This window comes from Diabrotica virgifera, chromosome 3 (assembly GCF_917563875.1).
Source record: "Diabrotica virgifera virgifera chromosome 3, PGI_DIABVI_V3a".
NCBI lineage: Eukaryota > Metazoa > Arthropoda > Insecta > Coleoptera > Chrysomelidae > Diabrotica > Diabrotica virgifera.
Window position 1 is genome coordinate 265,521,110 of NC_065445.1, and position 20,559 is coordinate 265,541,668.

At 31.5% G+C, this 20,559-nt stretch overlaps 1 protein-coding gene across 2 annotated transcripts in view; it reads left to right on the plus strand.

The window, feature by feature from the left end:
- The first annotated feature begins 16 nt into the window (after nt 1–16).
- Nucleotides 17–20,559, plus strand: part of LOC114325832 (post-GPI attachment to proteins factor 3) — a 29,445-nt gene continuing 8,902 nt past the window's right edge. Inside the window, exons 1-6 of one of the 2 annotated variants that reach the window (XM_028273964.2) lie at nt 17–217; nt 270–418; nt 5,634–5,786; nt 7,772–7,896; nt 9,153–9,292; nt 18,217–18,421. In XM_028273964.2, the coding sequence (XP_028129765.1) occupies nt 94–217; nt 270–418; nt 5,634–5,786; nt 7,772–7,896; nt 9,153–9,292; nt 18,217–18,421 (896 nt within the window). In that variant the 5' untranslated portion in view covers nt 17–93. Of the gene's footprint in view, nt 218–269; nt 419–486; nt 1,009–5,633; nt 5,787–7,771; nt 7,897–9,152; nt 9,293–18,216; nt 18,422–20,559 lie in introns of those variants that run through there. The other variant, XM_028273972.2, reaches the window with a different exon arrangement.

The following is a 20,559-nucleotide window of genomic DNA, read 5'->3' on the forward strand; positions in this document are numbered from 1 at the left end:
AGGCGAGTACTCTTCTTCTCTTAAATACTTAAATTTTGACAACCAAAATCAAAACAATACAATATTTTATTTGAAATCATTTAGCAATAAATTATGAATTTAATAATATTTATCATACTAGCTACCGTAATAAAATGCTCAATTTCCTCTGCAGGTGACCATTCACCTTATTACCAGAGGTGTGTCGAAAGATGTGAAATATTAAATTGTACAGAAGGTAAGTACTCCCTAATTTTTTAAGATGTTTTTTAATTTTTCATCTTTCTTAGATGGTAAAGACTTTTTGGAAGATAAACAACCAATTATCCTTAAATATACATTATGGGACTGTAGTCAAGAATGTCATCATGAGTGTATGTGGAAAACTGTAGATGCATTCCATGAGAGAGATTGGAGAACACCACAGTTTTATGGAAAAGTAAGTTATTATCATCCCTACCACAATTATGTAATAACCTATCTGTAATAAATACTTATAACAAAGTAAATAAATTATTTTGTATAATACATAATCCAATTCTCATAGGGCGTGGATGTTTTAGTTAGTCATATAGGTGTATTTAATTGCTGTAGGCTATTTTCCAGTATTTTCTAGCATACTTATTACTCACACATTGTGCCACCCACCCACTGTCATGGGACATAACCCATTCAGTGCTTATGTCACCTTTGCGTGCCATGCGATACTAATTTGACCCGTTCATACTAATTTGACCAGTTTTTTGTTAGCGCTGTATAGACATTTGTATGGAAAAACATTTTGTATGGACTTATTAACAGTAAATATTTATTATTTACTATCAAAGCCGTAGTTTTATTTGAAAAACTGACTTCGCTCCTGGTGAACGTAAATATAACAAATAGTGTAACAGTGAATGGGTTAAACAACTTGACTTTTGAATTTATGTTTGTTGTTACTTATTAATGTTTTTGAAGATATTATTCTTTAGGCGCGATTCGATTGAGGGTAAAATTGTACATAAATCTGTAAGCCTGCGCACACAGAAGGTATGTAGTTCATTGCTAATCTTTCAAGATAGGTATGTATGTATCTGTAACCGTGCAAATAAGTCATTAAAAGAATATATTAGTGTTTTTAGTGAATGTATTATTTATTATAATTCTTGTGTTTTTGGATTTGTGTTTCTCTGTAGTAAAATAATAAAATATTATGTAGGTATAACATTTTTATCACAATACAACTCAATCTATTTGTCGCCGTGTTGTGTAATTATATCCGAAACTTACATGTCAGTTACAAGGACCTCGCTGGAGTAGTTGATAGGACGTTAGTTCCGAGATTGGAAGGACACGGGTTCGAATCCTAGGCGATTCATATTTTTTTTTTATTTTTGGTTGTTTTAATAAAAATTTTTTGAAAGTGGTAGATAAGAAAGTTAGTTTAATTTTTAAATAAAATACAAATAACCTGTTAAGTATATTTACTTCGTTTAAATTACCTATATAATAGAAGAATATCTTCTTACGTGCGTACAAAGTACACACATATTCTTTTTTTGTTTTGCCAGCAATGTGGTGTTTTTTCATTATAATGTGTTATGGTTTTTCATTATAGTGTACAAATTCTTCTGAGAAAAGATTAAAAAGATTATGATATTGTTTAGCCACACAGGTAGGTATTCAGTGCCAGCAAAAAAATCTTTACAAAGTGAATAAGGCACATAAATCAGGAGAATTATTGTTCTAATTTTTCAAATTGATACTTTGTCATATCAATTTACTATTTTAGTTGGGAATAAGCCACAGAATTGGCTTATTTTGCACACTATAATATATAGAGACAGGTAGACCACATACTATAGTTTTTTTTTGTTACAAACGCCATCTGTTTATTTCAAACCATAAACACTATAGTCCTGTCGCCAGGGGGTCACAACGGCCTCCTTTATTCAGATGGACTTACCCAAGTTTTTTTTATGTATTTTAACCCGTAGAATACGAATTTTTTGGGTAACAGTCGATCCGGATGTCGCTAAGATTGTTATAGACAAAGAACTTGAGGAACTACATAACAGCGATTTCTCGCAAAACAAAACATTTTTTTGTATTTTTTGGGTCATTCTAAGCAAAACATGTTCCTACAAGTTTTTTCGTAGGATGCATAGTTTTCGAGATAACCGCGGTTGAACATTCAAAAAATCGAAAAATTACAATTTTTGAACCCGAATAACTTTTGATTAAAAACAATATAGCAATTCTGCTTACCGCATTTGAAAGTTCAAGTCAAATTTGATCGGTTTTGATTATTTGCATTGCTAAAAATTTATTGTTTTATTTTTACACAAAGCTATAAACACATAGTGTTTCCCGTGCCTAATACATGCGTTTCAATGCATGCTACGTAGTTATTGCCTCGCTTGCACTTGTAGCTACTCTACCTACTCGTTCGATTTTAAATGAGAAATCATTGAAAACATCACTCACGCACTAGGTGTTTATATCTTTGTTTAACAATAAAAAAATAAATTTTTAGCAATGGAAATAATCAAAACCGATATAATTTGACTTGAACTTTCAAATGCGGTAAGCAGAATTGCTATTTTATTTTTTTAATCAAAAGTTATTCGGGTTCAAAAATTGCAATTTTTCGATTTTTTGTAAGTTTAACTGCGTTTATCTCGAAAACTATGCATCCTATGGAAAAACTTGTCAGAACATTTTTTCCTTAGAATGACCCAAAAAATACAAAAAAATGTTTTGTTTTGCGAGAAATCGCTGTTATGTAGTTCCTCAAGTTCTTTGTCTATAACAATCTTATCGACATACGGATCAACTGCTACCCAAAAAATTCGTATTCTGCGGGTCAAAATACATAAAAAAACTTAGGTAAATCCATCTGAATAAAGGAGGCCGTTGTACCCCCGCTGGCGGCAGGACTACTAAGCATTTTTGTTGAACAGAATTTTTACATTAAGAGTGATCGCCCAGCGGCTATAACTCTATTGGTTGAGTATTTTTCTAACTTGGTATACATTGGTATGACTTATATCTATTTACACTACTTAATCTAAACTTATTCTAAATTACTTGTTGTCTATTGTCTAAAGGGCAAATCCAGTGGACTACGAATATTTAGTCTGTTATTTTGTACACTGTTATCAAGGAGACCGATTACAAGATTGTTGGAGTGCACTTCAAGACGCTTTAGATATTAGATATATTTATCACTACACTGCGCGATCACTTGTTTCACTGTAGGGATTTTTAAATCACTGTAAATGACCTGGTTTGAGATAAACCAAGGGGCAGTCGCTATAGTTCTTAAAGTCTTTGACTGGAATCGTTCTAGGATCGTTATGTTGCTGTCAGATGCTGTACCCCAGAGTTGTACGCCGTATGTCCAAATAGGCTTTATGATGGAACTGTAGACCAGGAGTTTATTTTTTAATGATAGTGGTGAGTTACTTCCAACTAGCCAGTAGTGTTTTTTAAGTACAATTCCTAGTTGTTTACGTTTATTCCAGATATGTGTTTTCCAAGTTAGCCTTGTGTCTAGATGTAATCCCAAGTACTTGGCACTATCTTTTTTTGGTATTAGGTGGTTGTTGTAATATATTGATGGTGTGTCACCTTGGCATTTTGTGAAACTTACATTGGCTGATTTTTCGTCGTTTATTTTAATTCTCCATCTACAAGCCCACTTATGTGTTTTGTTTACTCTTGTTTGTAATGTGCGAGTCGCAATTTCGGGATTTTTGTCTTTCACCATAATTTCAGTGTCATCTGCAAAAGTAGCTGTTAGGTGATGGTCATCGGTTGGAAAGTCAGCTGTAAACAAAGTATAAAGTATGGGACCAAGTATACTTCCTTGGGGCACACCAGCTTTTATAGGATGAATGTCTGTTATAAAGTCATCATATCTTATTTGAAAGTGCCTTTCTTCAAGATAAGATTTGAGCAAGATGTAGAGTGGATGAGATAGATTTTTCTTTAGTTTATAAAGCAATCCGGGGTGCCAAACCTTGTCGAAAGCTTGACTTATATCCAGGAATACAGCATTGCAGTAGATCTTTTCCTGAAATGTAGTTTGTATCATATCAACGACTCTGTGCACTTGTTCAATGGTCGAGTGTTTAAGGCGAAATCCAAATTGATGCGATGGGACTAGTTTATGTTCAGCTATTTCTATTAATAATCGTTCTTTTATAATCTTCTCTGCAATTTTAGACATAACAGGTAACAAGCTTATTGGTCTGTATGATTTTATCTCTTTAGCAGGTTTTCCTGGTTTCTGTATTAGTATAATGTCTGCTAACTTCCATTGTGCTGGAAAATATCCTAGTCTTATAGTTGCATTTATTAGTTGTGTTACCATTGTAATCCCTTTTTTTGGTAGTTGTTTGATTATTTCACCAGTAAGGAGATCGTGTCCAGGTGCTTTTTTTGTCCGAATTTCGTATTTAATCATTTGTGCTACTTCTTTAGGTGTTGTTAGTTTGGGAAGTGGAGACATTTGATATATACTACCTAAAAATTCATGTATTCTTTCATCGATATTATTCTCATCTGCAGGTAAAGGCTGAAATACTTCTTCGAAATAGTTTGCAAATGCTTTTGCCTTTTCCTGGTTTGTTCGTAACCATTTGTTATCATGCCTGATAGGCGGGATTAGTTGTTTTGTATTTTTCAAATTTTTTGTGGCCTTCCATAGAGAATAGTCGGAATCCGCAGTTAGTGTTAAATTCTGCATATAACTTTGAAAATACTCATTTTTAAGATTTTTTATTAATTCTTTTAGTTGCCTACATTTTCGATTGTAGTTGGTTTTGTCATCTAGGTGTCTCGTTATTTGCCACCTTTTTCTAAGCCTCCGCTTTTCTAGTATTTCAGTTCTAATTATTTGTGGGCATTGTCCTCGGTGCCAGTCAACATACTATAGTAGCACCACTTATTTTATCCAAATTTGTTACATCATTCATATAGTCTACAAGTTTATCTGATAAACAATTCTTTACCACAGTTCATTGCTGGGTATGGTCTCTTCATGTTGCACTATTCCTTCACCGCCATCACTATTAACACCACAGGTTTTCTGGTTTTCATCAACTTTATTAATCTGCATGGTCATAGTTACTTCTATTTGTATTTAGCATTACTATAAACTCCACATCTTCTGGAATTACTGCTTCCTCTACTCCGATTATGTACATTTGATAATCTGCTTCTATACTCAAATGATTTATGTCCCATTTTAACACATTTGAAGCATTTAATAGCACATACTTTGAAAGCTTTACCTCAGTGCTTAATGTTTCTATTGCAGTAATTACTGATACTCATACTCTTCATTAATGGTTAAGCTAAGATGGCATACTTTGTCTAATTCATCTATCTTACTATCTACACCTTCCTGTCCTCTTATGATTCTCTCAACATTTATAAAATGATCTTCCTCTTTCTGATCTCTTTTACATTTTAAAGTCAACAGCTACTTTTTTTTAATATAGGTCTGGTGGATATACTTTTTTTCTCAAAATCGTGTTAGAGTGCTTAAATGTTTAAACGTTAGATTGAATACTTTATAAAATATATTTTATGAAGATATGTTTACTAGAAAGAACATAAGGATTTAATATTTTTTATTAATTAATAAAATCCATTTTAATTTTTAGTGGCCTTTTATCAGGGTATTAGGAATGCAAGAACCTGCATCTGTGATATTTTCTCTGCTCAATGGATATTTCCACGTAAAAATGATTAGGAAGTTTAGACGAGAAGTAAGAGGTGACAGTCCTTTGGTATGGTTATGGCATGCATTCTTCATTGTAAGTGTTTCAAGATATAAATGATTTGTATAAATAATTACTTCATGTTTAAAGGTACAAAAAAAATGAAGCCAGTTTAAACTTTATGCATTTTTGCGGTTTTTGGAAATATTGTATCTTTGTTTAAGGGGATGGGTACGTATTTTCGGCTGCAATGCTATTCTAATGGGGATTCATTTTTTTCGAATCCTGAGAAAAGTAATAAGTATTTTTGAAAAATTTAAACGCAGAAAGAAAGATTACGTTCTTACCGAGGGCCGAAAGTCCCTGAAAATTTCTATAATGTTTATTTTAATAAATTACAGGGGTAAAAAACTAAGAGAAAATGTAATGTGATTTTTAATTTTAAATATCTCATTCAAAGGAAACTTATTTATTCTAAGGGACTTTCGGCCCTCGATAATAATTTAGTCTTTCATTCTGCGTTTAAATTTTTTAAAAATAATTATTAGTTTTTTCAGGATTCGAAAAAAATGGACACCATGTCCGTGGTTATATTTTCCAAATCGAACATTCGCTTCTTTGTCATACAACGCACTGAGTCAAATAGAATATGATGACAAGACAGTGACAGTTTTAAATATTTGACATGGCATCGGGAATATTTTGAGTTGTTGATTAAATAATATTGATAGTATATTTGATAAATATTTGATTTAAGACGTGAACTTAATAAAAAGTTATTTATTGTTTATTATTTATGAAAGATCCAAGCAGAGAATACATCAGGATATTATGTTCTGTGATCTAAGTATTTTTTTGTTAAAGATGTTCAAAATTGTAAGCGTTCCATAGTAACAATATATTATTAAAAAATCACTTTAACACTTTTCCTCTTTTCTCGATTGAGTATTAGTTTTTGTTGTACATATAAATTATTACAATCACTAAATACATGGTTAGTGAAAAAATTATCACATTTATCAACTGAATTAATAATTTGCAATTATACAAATAACAGTTATCCAAGAACATTCAAAAGCCATCTCTTTAAAGTTAATGATGACATTGTCAAGTAGAATGACATTCTAGTAATGTTTACATGTCCATACCCGTGTGAATTTTACTACACGTAATTTGCCGTGTAAAGACAGAAAAAGTAGGGATAGCCGTAAACTATTTGCGAATTATGTACCGATGGCCTTAAGGATTCTTTTGAATGAGCATTTACCTACTGCTTACAGCTATTTATTACAGCACTAAAACCGTACATTATGTAGGTAATTTGGTATTTTTTGAAACTTTTTCAATTTTTAATTTTACCTGTTTTATCTAGAGCATTTTGGGACAAGTATCTCAAATGTCAGACTGTGCTAGTATTTATAAGGAGATACAGCACTCCTTTGTTAATAGCAACTAGTTATTTGTAAATAATTGTGAACTGAATTATAAATGAGATAGGAGAATACATTATTTCTTGTGCAAAAGGATGGGAAAGAAAATAAGAAATAAAAGGCATAAAACCACTAGGAAATATGATGTCTAGTTTTCAAGGTAGCCAAGAATAACAAGAAAATAATTTCATAACTAAATCAAGATAAAGGAAATCAAGACAAGGTACATCTTATGGAAAATCTAATGTCACTCAAATGCAATAAAATTTAAAGAGACCTTAATACCTTATGAGAGACAGAGAGACAGAAAAATTTATAAAGTGCCTTTTCACAAAATCTATTTTCTCTTTTTATCTTATGTAGGTACATGCCCATTTCATTTTAGATCAATTTACGAAGGTATTAATCAAAATTCTGAGTTGGCGCAATGATATGAAATGCTTGTAATTTCAACACGAATCTATAAATGTAAATATTATTGTATGTGAGTGACATTCCATAAGATGTGTACGGTGTCATTTACATAAATTGTTTATAAAGACAAATAGTTCACTCCACTCCTTCTAAACCTTTCCACTGCCCACTCAAAATAAGAATAGTTTTGATTGGGTTTCTTTGTTTCATTGTTAATTTAAACATATATCTTTTTAGGTTTCAGTACATGCATGGACCTGGTCAGCCGTTTTTCACTATCGAGATTTTCCTTTAACAGAAATTTTAGACTATGCCTGTGCCTTTTCTATGGTATTGATGAATTGCTACGTTATGGCTATGAGGTAAATTTATTTTCGTAATTTTGCTATGCAAGAAAAATGAAATGTTTTGAAAATGTAAAATATAGGTGGGTGTACATTTAAGAAATATGAGAAAAATATAATTTTTTATTATAGGTTACCCTGTATAGTATGAATATTTTATTTTATTTTATTTTTATTTTATTTTTTAAATAGACGGGATCAGCCCATTACAGCATTATAATAACATATTTTTAATCCAACTTATCTTATAACTACACTTTAAAATACAATACTTAGAAACAGTTCTAGAGTTTACTATAAATCATGGTTTTAAATTGATTTAAACTTAAATTAAAAGGATCTATATCACAGTGACCATTTAAAAACCTTAAGGCCCTATCAGATGGATTATTGCAGGCATAATTGGTAGCATGAAAGTTTACATGAAAACTAAAAAGGGGTAGTTCCCTGGGTTGGCTGTATACCTTATAGTTAAACAAACTGGAACATGAAGTAAAAACCACTTCTATGTAAAAGGTATATTTACTAAAAATTTTTAAAATCCCAATGGATTCAATAAAATGAGTTCATCAGAACGTTTTCAAACCTATCGGTCCATCATCAGTGAATTTGAATACTTGCAAAATAGCCCCAGAACCAAACAATTTTAACATAATGTAGATTTATTTACAATCAAAACCATTGTTTGGTTCTGGGACTATTTTGCTAGTATTCAAATTCACTGATGATGGACCGATAGGTTTGAAAACGTTCTGATGAACTCATTTTATTGAATCCATTGGGATTTTAAAAATTTTTAGTAAATATACCTTTTACATAGAAGTGGTTTTTACTTCATGTTCCAGTTTGTTTATATGAAAAAGTTCAAAAGATCTTAGTCTATGCTGTGGAATATTGAAGTTTATTTTACTTAAAAGTTGCGGACATTGAATTAAATTATTTAATAATTTATAAATAAATACAGAACCAAACTGAATTCGTCTGTTATAAAGTGTTGTTAGATTTAATCTATCTAAAATTACTTTTTTGTCTATATTTGCAACTGGAATTCCCATTTTGTAACCGCAATACCTAAGAAACTTATTCTGAACTTTCTCAATAGAATTGATATACTGGTCATACATAGGAGACCAGACTAGCGTGCCATATTCTAGCCGAGAGCGTACAAGAGAACAATAAACAACTTTCGTTACATCAATTGGGAACTCACTACAGTTTATGTTATATCAATTTGTTCATGTTATACCAATAATTTACTTAAAAAAAATTTTTAGGTTATTATATGGCAAACTTCCCACATTTGGGTTAATTGGAATAACACTCGTTTTTATACTGTTTCTAATGAGCCATGTAGCATATTTAAGTATAGGACGTATTGACTATGGTTATAACATAGAGCTCAACATTGCTGTAGGTAAGTAGTTCTAGCTATATGTAATATATTTCAGCTTTTTCAATCATTTTGTTAGCAATATGCTATCTAATTACCATAAAAATTCCTGTTCCGAAGCATAATCCTGTTTCTATGAGCTCTATGGTTTTAAAGATTATCAATAGGGTGCTAACCTGGCTGTAGAGCCCCTCCTTCTTTATCCGGGGTTCGTCCAACAAAACTGCAGGAAGAGAATACAGAATGGGAAACAAAGAAGTAAAAATATCACAAGGAAAAAAAGTAAAAATACTGTGTTAAGCAGACAACACAATGTTGATAGCCCAAGATGAAAATAGTCTTGGAACAGACGTAAAATAGAAATTGATGACATCAGTATTGACCAAGTAATGGAAATAAAATGGAATTACACTGTTCAGCTACAGAAACCTGGACAAAGAAGTGAGAAATCAAGTACAGAAAGCAAATAGACTGTCAGGATGTCTTTATGACTCTATAAGGCGAAACCGACATAACACTGAGATGAAGAAAACAATTTATAAAGACAGTGTAAGACCAATAATGATATATGCATCAGAAACAAGACCCAGTACAGCCACAACACAAAGACTACTGGAAACAGCAGAGATGAGAGTACTGAGAAGAATTACAGGAAATACGCTGAAAGATCGAAAGAGGAGTGAACACATTAGAAGAAAATGTAACATAATGTATTGTTATAATCAAATATATTCAAATGGGAAATAAGCCACAATTTTACCTAAAAATGATTTTATTAACGTTTCGACGCCCAAGTCGGGTATCGTTGTCAAAATACAAAATAATATTAAATAAACAAAAATGTTGTTGCTTAGTAAAAAATTCTTCTAATAATTTATTTAATCTGACTCATTTATATCGGCAATTCAGACACGTATTATACATTTTAAAGTAGACGACTTTAAAAATGATATTGCCAATATTGATGAGTTGCGTTCCTGATTTTGACAACGACACCCGACTTGGGCGTCGAAACGTTAATAAAATCATTTTTAGGTAAAATTGTGGCTTATTTCCCATTTGAATATACTTGATTATAAAAATGCCACAAGAAAATAGCTTCAGAACAACAATGTATTGTTAGTCTCTGTATTTTATCTCTGTTATGAGATTGATCAGCATATTAATTACTTATTTTAATTATTCCTTATGGAAACGAAACAAAAATTAAATAAAACTTTATTTAATTATAAATGATGAATGTTCACATCAATCAGTAAATATAAACAAATTTTATGATAATCTTAATATATTAAAAATTCCACTTCCCGTCTACTTGAACAATTTGATATTTTCTGAAGATATTAATACATTAAAAACAATTTACGCACATATCAAAAACTGTAAATATAGATTGTAGCAATAAAATTTACCCTGTATTTAAGAGATTTTGTTAAAACAAAGCAGACATGTTTATTAAAACAAAACAAACATGTTTGTTTTGTTGTTTTTTTAAAACCCTGTAGATTTAGGTAATTATTGTATATTATAATTGAAAAAAGAAAAGAACAAAAAAAGAGAAAAGGAAAAGCAAAAAAAAAGAAAAAAAAAAAAGCAAAACAAAAGAAAAAAAAAGAAACAGAAAAAAAGAAAAAAACTAAGAAGATGTAAACCTCCGAGATATTGATTCGGGTTTATGTCTTAGCGTAGTAAAAAAACTATAAAAAAATAATAATAAAAAAATATAAAAAACAAATTAGATATATAAAAAAAAATACAAAAAAATAAACATTTACAAAAAAAATATACAACCAAAACAGTGTATTATTTAGATAATAATTGTAATATGTTAGTTTGTTATATATTTAGAGTTAGAAATACAGAAAAAATTCCTGTGATTGAAAAACAAATTTGTTTATTTTTAAAATAACAAAATGTCTGGTAAATTCACAAAAAAAACTTTCCAATACAATTTATTCTCAGGGCTAAATTATATTAATGTATTACCTTTAGTTTGTGGCTTCTAGTATCTCTAGTTGCTTACTTCATCCAGGACAAAACAGGGAAAATAAATATACGTCATATTAATTCTATAAATAATATTTATTTACCCAATATACCATAAATATAAGATTTAAATGTATGCTAAAACTCAATTTTGTTGCAACTATTTCTTATCTAATAAATGAATCTTTAATTCTGCTATCTTCTTTTTTTAACAAAATTTTCATTTAAATAATTCGTTAGACTGTTCTTACTACACTGCGCGTCATAGAAAACGGGCACCCTAAAAAATGGGTCATTTTTGATGTCGCGTATCTCCTTAACCTGTTGTCCGATTTAAGTGATTTTTTAAATATGTTATAGCCTATTCTTTTTCAATATTCATGTAATAATATTTTTGCTAAACAGGTAAATTTTCATTGTATACCGGGTGTACGAATCAAACTGTGTTTTTTTCTCAATGTTCACAACACCCTGTAGAATATTCTAGCCTTTATAAAATACTGCCATTAAATCCCGACTATAGCCTCAGGTTTTCTAAATATTCTGTTTTTTGATTCATTGTCTTATGTTGGATAATACAAAAGTTATGTACTTTAACAACTAGTCATGTTCTTCATCAGTATAGGTTGTTTGTAAATAAGTGCGACAAACTTTAAGGGGAAATTCTGCATGAAAAAATAATGACCGTTTGCTTTATAAACTTATGTCCGCAAATGCTTCGTTTACGAGATACGGGATGTTGAATTTTTTTTACAAACTGACGATTTATGTTATTGCCTTAAAACCGGTTGAGATATACAAATGAAATTTAGTAGGTTCTAAGAGATAGTTATTGCGAATTTTTTTACTTGCAATCAAGAATTTTATATTCACTATTGGCGTGCATACGACCGATCATATTACCCGTATGCACGTCAATGGTGAATATAAAATTCTTATTTGTATGTCAAAAATGTACAATAACTACGTCTTAAAACCCACCAAATTTCATTTGCATATCTCAACCGTTTTTAAAGCAATAAATAAATCGTCAGTTTGTAAAAAAAATTCAACATCCCGTATCTCGTAAACGAAGCATTTGCGGACATACGATTATAAAGCAAACTGTCATTATTTTTCAATGCAGAATTACCCCTTAAAGTTTGTTGCACTTGTTTAGAAACACCCTATACTGAAAAAGAACATGGCTAATTGTTAAAGTACCTAACTTTTGTATTATCCAACATGAGCGAATGAATCAAAAAACAGAATGTTGAGAAAACCTGAGGCTATAGTTGGGTTTTATTTTCAGTATTTTATAAATGCTAGGATATTCCACAGGGTGTTGCGAACTTTGAGAAAAAAACACAGTTTGATTCGTACACCCGGTATACAATGAAAGTTTACCTGTTTAGCAAAAATATTATTACAGTGATATTGCCAAAGAATAAGGCTATAAGATATTCAAAAAATCACTTAAATCGGACAACAAGTTTAGGAGATACGCAACCTCAAAAATTACCCATTTTTTAGGGTGCCCGTTTTCTATGACGCGCAGTTTATTATATAAAAAAAAACAAAATTTACTTTTCGCCTTTTGAATAGATTACTTATTTCTTCTTTGAATTTATGAATGACTAAATCATGCTGTAGAACTGTTCAATAAAAAATTAAACAAATATGGTATGTGATATAAAACAACTCTCGTTTTTACAAATAATCTGACTAACCTTTTTTTCTTCTTTACTTCTTCTCTTGGATTGTGTAGTCCTCGTTTCTCCCACACGTTCTCCTCGGATGCTGCGACGATCCTTCTCGGCCAAACTGTTTCACAAACAAACAGCAGCACTCTCTCGAAATCTCTCCTCAGTTTTCTATCTGCTCGATATCTTGTGCAAATTGATACCAACCGGCTACTCGTTCCAGACAGAAACAGGAATCTCTTCGGACACAAGGAGATTTAACTTCTCAACTCGATCAACGATTTCGTTTCAACACGATTCTGCTAACACGGCCGCCAACTTCACTTTACACAGACTTCTTACTTTTCAAAAACTGGACTGCTCTCTCCAGATCTTCATTACCCAGTGAAACTTTTTTCCTCCTCAAACTCAGATTCAAACACTCTATTCTCCCTCCATCGGTCTCTCTCGCCAATCACAACACATCCTCCCTACACATTACATTCCTACTTTCATTTCTTAAGGGGGGGGGGTATGGTTTGAAATATTTATTTTTTTTTAATATTTCAAATAAAAGTGCATACATTCAAGAATACTCTCTGAAAATTTCAAAATAATCGGAGTAGAATTACCAGAGATACAGGGTGTTGAATATCCCTACCTTCGACTAGCGTTGCCGCGGCTTCGCGTCAGCACGCTTGAACGTAGTGAGAAACGTTAAACAACTGTTCGCCTTCTCTTTTGTAGATTACTCCGCAATTCAAAAAACATATTCCAATGTTCATCACTTTACGATTTGGCAGACAAATAAGAAGATGAAGATGCAGTTGCCAAAACTTTAAACGCATTTTTCTCAAAACTGCTTTTTCAAATGCGGTGGACATTGTAACTGAAAAACTACTTGACCTATCTACCTGAAATTTTGCATAGATTTTCTATAGACATTTCGTGAGGTAACAACGTCGAGACATTTTTCGTTTTGTGCTTTTTTTTTGTTTAACAATATTAAATCTGTTGGTTTTCACAAAATTTTTATCAAATATTTCGTATTTTTGACTTCTGAGTGATACCAAAAATTCAAAAACCATTAAAAATAAAAAAAACTCGACGTTGTTACCTCGTGAAACTCATAAGCTAATTAATTTTGAATTTTTTGTTTCGTATAATCCAGTGATGAGATCTGATGTCCACCGCAAAATCCATTTTTGTTGAGCTGCCTACCAAAATTTGTCGCCATTGGCTTATTTTTCAATATTTTGGATTGAATTTTTTCTTAAATATTCTCTGAATTGTACTTAATATGTTTATTTAATTTAAAAATAAAATAATTCTACCATAGCTTCGAAAAAAATTCACAAAAATGTGCTTGATATGTTAATTTCAAACCATACCCCCCCCCCTTAAGAACAAATTATTTTTGTATACAACTTTTCCGTTTCGTCAAATTCCAGGAGATACCAAAATTACTTTTGTGTTTCTACATGCTATAAAAAAACCGATATTCTAAACCTCAACAATTGTCTTTACCGTCTTTCCTTCTAATAAGCATTTATAAACGTCCTATTGTTCACTTCAAAGCGAATACAGTACTTTCTAATCCGACCGTATTAATTGTATAAGTCCGTTCATAGAATCATTAACCCTTAAACACCCAAGGGTGGGTAAAAAATGTCCACCTATTACGTATTCCCTTGTAACATATTTATTATGTGTTCAAAAATTTTGCAAAATTTATTTATTGATAAAAATACAACCCTTTATCGAGTGTTAATTTGGTTATACCGATATTTTTGAAAATAAAAGTAATATCTTAAGTTAAATATGGGTGGGCACAAAAAGTACACCCTTGGTAAAGCTTGTTACTAAAAGTTTCTATATAATTTCTCATTGGTAGGGACGTAATTCATATAATTATCGACGTCTAATTACATAATCGACATAATTATCCGCCATTGAGGAGGCTGAAAGGAAGAATGTGGAGAAAATCGACAAATATGAATTACTGGCTTTTACTGGTATGTTAATTTTGATGTACTATCCATTGCAAGATAATTCGGATGGAATTCCCCAGATTAAGAGACTGGGCCGATATCAAGCACAAAATGACTCTACCCCCTTAATGCTGTAACGAATAGTCACCCTTAGTCTTTCGTTACATTAGGTTTAATTTCATTAAATTAAATTAAATCAAAATTAAAATTAAATTAAAATTACGATTAAATCCGAAATATCTTACAATGAATAATACATCGTAATTTTGTTGTAAGGTTTGTAAATTGTTTATATTAATATTTTAGAAGATGCTGTGCTTAGTAAGCATAAGATTTTTAAGTTTAATCCATTTGCAACAACTCTCAATAAATATATTAGCTATTTTCGAGGTGGACATTTTTTACCCACACTTGGGCGTACATGGAACCTAAAAAAGGTTGGGCGTTTAAGGGTTAATACTGAACGATTTTCACTTTCCACGAAACACTGCTTATTGACTAAATAATACTATTTACAATTTTTGGCCATATATAGAGCGATGAAAATCTATGATCTTGTGGTCTGTGACATAAATTAATTTTCTAAATTTTTACCATAAAAATTATATAACAGTATATAAGAATGGAAACTAAATAAAAAAATGGAATAACCACCTAAACAGAATGGGGGAGACTGGTATGGTCAAAATAGCAAGAGATCAATCACCAATCGGTAGAAGAAGTAAAAGATGGAGCGACAACCTTCCATAGGGGTATCAATCCGCCAATGAATAAGCAGAATTGCTGATAAAGAGGAAGAAGAAGAAGTTCGAAAATTGAACCATTCTTCGAAAATTCTCGTCATCACATTGTCTATATTTTAAATTTGGCCTATAATTTGGTCTATATTTTTAATACTGGCAAGATAACAACAAAAATAGCCAGATACATAAAAAAGAAAGTACAGTAGAACCTCGATAAGTCGGATTAATCGGGACCGCGACCGATCCGGGTTATCGAAAATCCGGCTTACCCGGAGAATATGGTAAACATTAATAAAATACTGTATACTTATAGAAAAACTCCATTATAATTACGAAGACGTGAAATACGATATGGACAATACATCTAAATTACGTACAGTTGTATACAGTATTGTTGACTTCTTGGTACAAAACTTAGTCAAACTGAAAAATGTTTATTTTGTCTGATGAAAATCGATCCGGGTTAGCCGGATTTCCGGGTTATCGGGGGCCGACTTATCGGGGTTCCACTGTAATAACACCAGCTTTTAGAACTAACAACAACTTGAGCAAATATATTAAGAACAATAAGAGCCGAAAGAGAAAACAACTACAGAGTGGTGTCTACAAACTAACTTGTGGTGACTGTCCAAAAGCTTACATCGGTCAAACTGGCAGAACCTTTGACAGACGGATAGCAGAACACAAAAGAGCTGTCAACAATAGAAAAACAGACACTTCTACATACGCACTTCACCTTCTAGTCTAGATCATAATTATTCTTTTAATGAAGAGTTTCAAATTCTGCATATTCAAAATAGAGACCGTAAGCTATCTTTATTAGAATCTATGGAAATTAATAAATTAAAAAAAAAATAATGTGTGTGTACTTTGTACGCACGTAAGTAGTTATACTTCTATTATATGATTTCAACGAAATAAATATACTTTCAACAGGTTATTTGTATTTTATTTAAAGATTAAACTAATTTTTACTTACTACTTTCCAAAAATTTTTATTAAAACAATATCTACCAAAAATAAAAAAAAAGTTAGATAACACACGGATTTGATCCGGGGACCTCTCGATCTCCGGACGAACGCTCTACCACTGAGCTATACTCCCTTTGCTTTGACAGGTTACAAGATTTCTCATACATACTGACAAATTTAATAGACCCAGTGAAGTATAAAAATACTTTGAAATTGATAGTAAATATACTTACTATTATTATAAAATATTTTATTCCCGAGGAAGACAAATCGAAAGACACAAAAATTATAATAAATAATACATTTACTAAAAACACAACATATTCTTTTAACCTTCTACAATATATTCTTTTAACCTTCGGAGTACGAAGACTGGGTCAAGCGTGACCCGAAAATCACTTATTCCTTAATATTTAATGAAATATTTTTTTTACAAATCCGATTAATCGTAAGTTCTCCTTATTTGTTTCAATCTATTTTTTAGTATATAATTCGTGAACATGCAAATTACACTTTTTCCTCTACGTAACATCTATGATGCCGGGTCAGTCCTGACCCGGTCTTCGGATTTCGAAGAATATTTTCAATATGTTTGTAGGTACACGTAATTCGCAGCCGTCTCTGTTTACGGGTATACGTACAGTGGAACCCCGATAAGTCGGCCTCCGATAACCCGGAAGTCCGGCTAACCCGAACCGATTTTCATCAGACAAAACAAACATTTTTTCACTCTAAGTTTTTTACCAAGAAATAAACAATACTGTATACAACTGTACGTAATTTAGATGTATTGTGATTATTTTATGTATTTCATGTTTTTCCAATTATAATGGAGTTTATCTATAAGTATACCGTGTTTTATTAATTTTTACCATATTCTCCGGCTAACTCGGATTCTCGATAACTCGGATCGGCCGCAGCCTCGATTAATCCGACTTATCGAGGTTCCACTGTATTCAAATATATGGCCTGAGCAAATTTACCTATGCCCGTTTTCTGTAAGGTATTAAAATCTGGCCGCCGGAGCGAACTAGTATAATATGCCCATGGGTAACCATCTTAAAAAATTTAAATACAATAATTTAGGATTTTGTTTGTTTTTTGTTGAATTAAAGATACTCTTTAATAATACTGACTATTTAAAACGTTCTTATAAATAAAATGAGAATGGGTCACGCTTGACCCATCATCGTAATCTAAGTAAGTCAAATAATCTCCGTACTCCGAAGGTTAATGAGTTATTTGTGCTGATACATACATAATTTGAAAGATTAGAAACGAACTACATACTGTCTGTCTGCGCATGCGCCAGGGAATTATAAAATTTCACTCTCGATCGTAAAGAAGTATAACTTCAAAAATACAGATATAATTCTGAATGACCAACTCGAGACAAACAGCTCCCCACTCCTCAACCTCTTCAGTTAAAGACTTTAAAGAGGCAAACACATAGTAAACTAAATCACTTGAGAAAGGCACTCTGCCGAAACAGCTGTAGTCACATAGTTATAATAAATTTTGTGGAAGTATAGAAAACAAAAGCTTTCAGTGTTTTATTTTTAGATATAAAGATTTTGATATATATTTTTTTTCAGGTACTTTTACGGCACTTTGTTGGTTTGTTTGGTGTTTTTATAATCGTTCGAGTCACAAGTATGTATGGAAATGTGCCATTTATGTAGCGATATCCGGTCTTGTTCTACTGCTGGAATTAATCGATAGGCCTCCAATATATTTTACAGTCGATTACCACGCATTGTGGCATTTATCTACAGCACCTCTCATCGTTTTTGTATATGGGTATGTATAATACATTATCAGTAGTAATTACAGGGGAGCTCTAAAATTATCAATTTGTATCCCGAGTGACACTTTGACAGTTTTAATTTTTGTCAAAGTGTCACGAGTGCAAAACAAATCGATAATTTTTACGAGCTCGAGAGTAATTCGGTATGATTATTTCATGAATAAAACTGTCTTTTTAAATGATTTTAACTAATATTTTATTGATATCTTCACCTGAATATTTGCTAAACCCGTTTTTCGGTGTTCTCTGTGACAAGTTGTAAAACATTAATTGTCATTAATGTCACTGAATGTATTTTTGCGTAGCAATGAAGGGCATCTGACGTAATATACTTGACGACGGGAAATTATCGAAAAAAATTGTCACTGTAATTTTTATTTCTGTGGCTTTCTATTGGTCAGAATCTCTATGAATGAAATAATCAAGTTTATTAATAGGTATTTAGCAAGTATACGTTTGATATTATTAACTGGCGTGAGTAAGCTGAACTAAAGCCCTAATACAAGCAAGGAACCAACGAAACGTGCAGAATTTAACAATAGAAGACGCTAATATAGAAGTAGTTAGAACAGCTCATATACTTGGATGTACAGATAACTGAGAATGGCAGCGAGGAGGAAGAAATACTTAAACGGATAATGCTTGCTAACAAAGCATACTTCTCTGTCGTAGTTGTTTGGATCCAAAGACATACATAGGGAAGGTAAGTTTAAAATATATAAAACCATCATATGACCAATAGCAACATATGGTGTAGAAACATGGATCATGACTGAAAAGACAATAAACCTTAATAATACTTTTGAAAGAAAGATATTAAGGAGGATACTGCGATAACGGTATATGGAGAATAAAGTTCAATCACGAGTTATACCAATATTACAGAGAACCCTCTATAGCAAATTATGCAAAAATACAACCCTCTATAGCAAAACAAATAAATAATACTTTTCACTTAAATTCAATGTTCAAGCTGCCACCCATCTGCCTCTTGGCAGTTTGAACATTGAATTTAAGCAAAAATCAATGTTTAGTTGTGCAATAAACTTTTATTTCTGTTTTCTAACAGAAGTAAAGTACACTCTTCTTTTTGTGTCAATTAATTTAATTAAAAATTTTTTTTGGACAACCTGTATAATTAATCATGTTAATGTTTATATTACTGAATAGGGAATTGAATAACCTTTCAAATGAGCTAGCACTCGACCCCTATTCCCATTTAAAAAGATAGTCGATTACGTCATCACGCCTAAATGGATGACGTCACTAGTACGATATATATGTCAAAAAATCATAATTTAAAAATCAAGTAACTTTTGTATTTTACATTTTTTTCTTATTTTCTAAATAAAGCAGTTTATAGGGGGGTCAAAATATAGTGAATAACCCTGTACCGGGTGTCCCAATAAGAATGGCTCTCGGCCATATCTCAGGAACCGTTTATCCTACAGCTTTGGGAAAAAAAATTTTATAACAAAAGTTGCCTCGAGAAAAGCCTGGAAATTATTTTCATAATTGTAAGTCCACCGCTAGAGGGCGTAATTGAATATCAAAAATTAAAAATTTGAAATTTTACAAAATTTGCCTAATGCCTTCTTAGTTTAAGTCTACCTGTGCAAATAAGAGGTGGGGGTGAGTGGGAACCTTGTGATGAAAAAATCGCTGTAAGTCCGGTTCTGCCTAATCGATTTTTACAAAATTGGTCTTGTTGAAAACAGTTCTTTTTCGTCAATGTAGTAGTTACAATTTGGAAACAGCCTATTACGTAATATGCCGGCTAGAAGGCGCTATTTATTTTTTTTTTAGAAATCTAGTTTTCTTTGGAAAATATTAAATACAAGTATGTATTTTTTTTCCTGTATTACAAAATTAGACCAAATTAGCAACAGAATACCGAAAACCGCATGTCGATACCTTTTTTCTATCTCGAGATATCTTAAGAAACGTGTAAATTTTAAACATAACTGTTGCTGTCATATAAGTGGAAATATATAGAAGCACGTAATGTGCTATGAGAAAAATCAAAGGAGCATTGTCCAGATGTCACCGTATATAATGAATCAAAACAACAATAAGACAAATAACACTATAACATATAACAAAAAAAGAATGTGTGTACTTTGTACGCGAG